Raw genomic sequence first — 1,281 nt, 5'->3', positions numbered from 1 at the left:
CTAATGCAAAGAAATAAATTTATTGCATATGCATCCCGACAACTAATCCCAAACGAGAAAAACTAGACTACTAATGACCTAGAGTTGGGAGTTGTAGTGTTTACCCTAAAGATTTGCAGGCACTACCTGTATGGAATAAAGTGTGTTGTCTTCATCGACCATAAAAGCCATCAACACATCTTTGTTCAGAAAAAAATCAATATGAGAAAACAAAAATGGTTCGAATTGCTAAACTATTACAAGTGCAAAATTCATTATCATCCTGGTAAAGCAAATGTCATGGCAGATGTTTTAAGCAGGAAAGAGCGAGCAAAGCCTCTTCGTATAAAGGCTCTAACCCTAACCATCCACTCGAAACTCACCACCCAAATTCGTGATGCTCAGCTAGAAGCACTCAAAACTGAGAATATCATAGAAGAAAACCTGCGAGGTATGGACAAACAATTCGACCTCAGAGAAGGCGGAACGCGATATTTCATGAACCAAATTTGGACTCCAAGATTTGGAGAAGTCAGGAGTTTAGTTTTAAATGAAGCTCATAAATCAAGATACTCAATACATCCTGTATCAGACAAGATGTATCTTGATCTCAAAAAGCTTTATTGGTGGCCCAATACGAAGGCATAAATTTCCACCTATGTCGGTAATGTTTAACATGCTCCAAGGTCAAGGCAAAGTACCAGAAGCCGTCTAGTCTACTACAACAACCGTCGATTCCAGATTGGAAGTGGGAACAGATAAAAATGGACTTCATAACAAAGCTGCCAAAACATCAAGCGGTTATGACACCATCTGGGTAGTGGTTGACCATTTGACCAAGTCCGCCCACTTATTAGCTATCAAAGAAACTGACAAGATAGAAACACTCACAAAGACCTATCTTAGAGAGATAGCCAGACTACAAGGCATGCCAATATCTATCATCTTGGACCAAGATAGTAGATTCACTTCCAGATTTTGGCAATCACTTCAAAGGTCCATAGGAACCAAACTCGGTATGAGTATAGCATACCACCCTCAAATGGATGGCCAAAGTGAAAGAACAATTCAAACTCTAGAAGATATGCTCTGTGCTTGTGTGATGGACTTCAGTAATACGTGGGATACTCATTTGCCATTGGTTGAATTCTCATACAACAATAGTTATCACACTAGCATCAAGGCCGCTCCATTTGAGTCCTTGTACGAGCGTAGATGTCGTTCTCCAATATGTTGGGCAGAAGTTGGAGATACTCAACTAGCTAAAAAGCATGCTGGAGACACTCCACTCACTGGTCCCGA

General features: G+C 40.4%; 1 protein-coding gene across 1 annotated transcript; it reads left to right on the top strand.

The window, feature by feature from the left end:
- The first annotated feature begins 201 nt into the window (after positions 1 to 201).
- Positions 202 to 627, top strand: LOC145106563 (uncharacterized). The gene has a single exon (XM_079043527.1). It carries the CDS (start codon positions 202 to 204, stop codon positions 625 to 627), a length of 426 nt encoding a protein of 141 aa, XP_078899653.1.
- The last annotated feature ends 654 nt before the right edge of the window (positions 628 to 1,281 follow it).

The sequence above is a fragment of the Lactuca virosa genome, chromosome 4 (genome assembly GCF_052849685.1).
Source record: "Lactuca virosa cultivar CGN04683 chromosome 4, Lactuca_virosa_CGN04683_v6, whole genome shotgun sequence".
Classification (NCBI taxonomy): Eukaryota; Viridiplantae; Streptophyta; class Magnoliopsida; order Asterales; family Asteraceae; genus Lactuca; species Lactuca virosa.
Note: the sequence above shows the minus strand (reverse complement) of the source record. Positions and strands in the feature narration are given on the sequence as shown.

Excerpts from the sequence above, each read along its gene's own strand:
- LOC145106563 (XM_079043527.1), top strand. The coding sequence starts at position 202 with ATGAGAAAACAAAAATGGTTCGAATTGCTAAACTATTACAAGTGCAAA.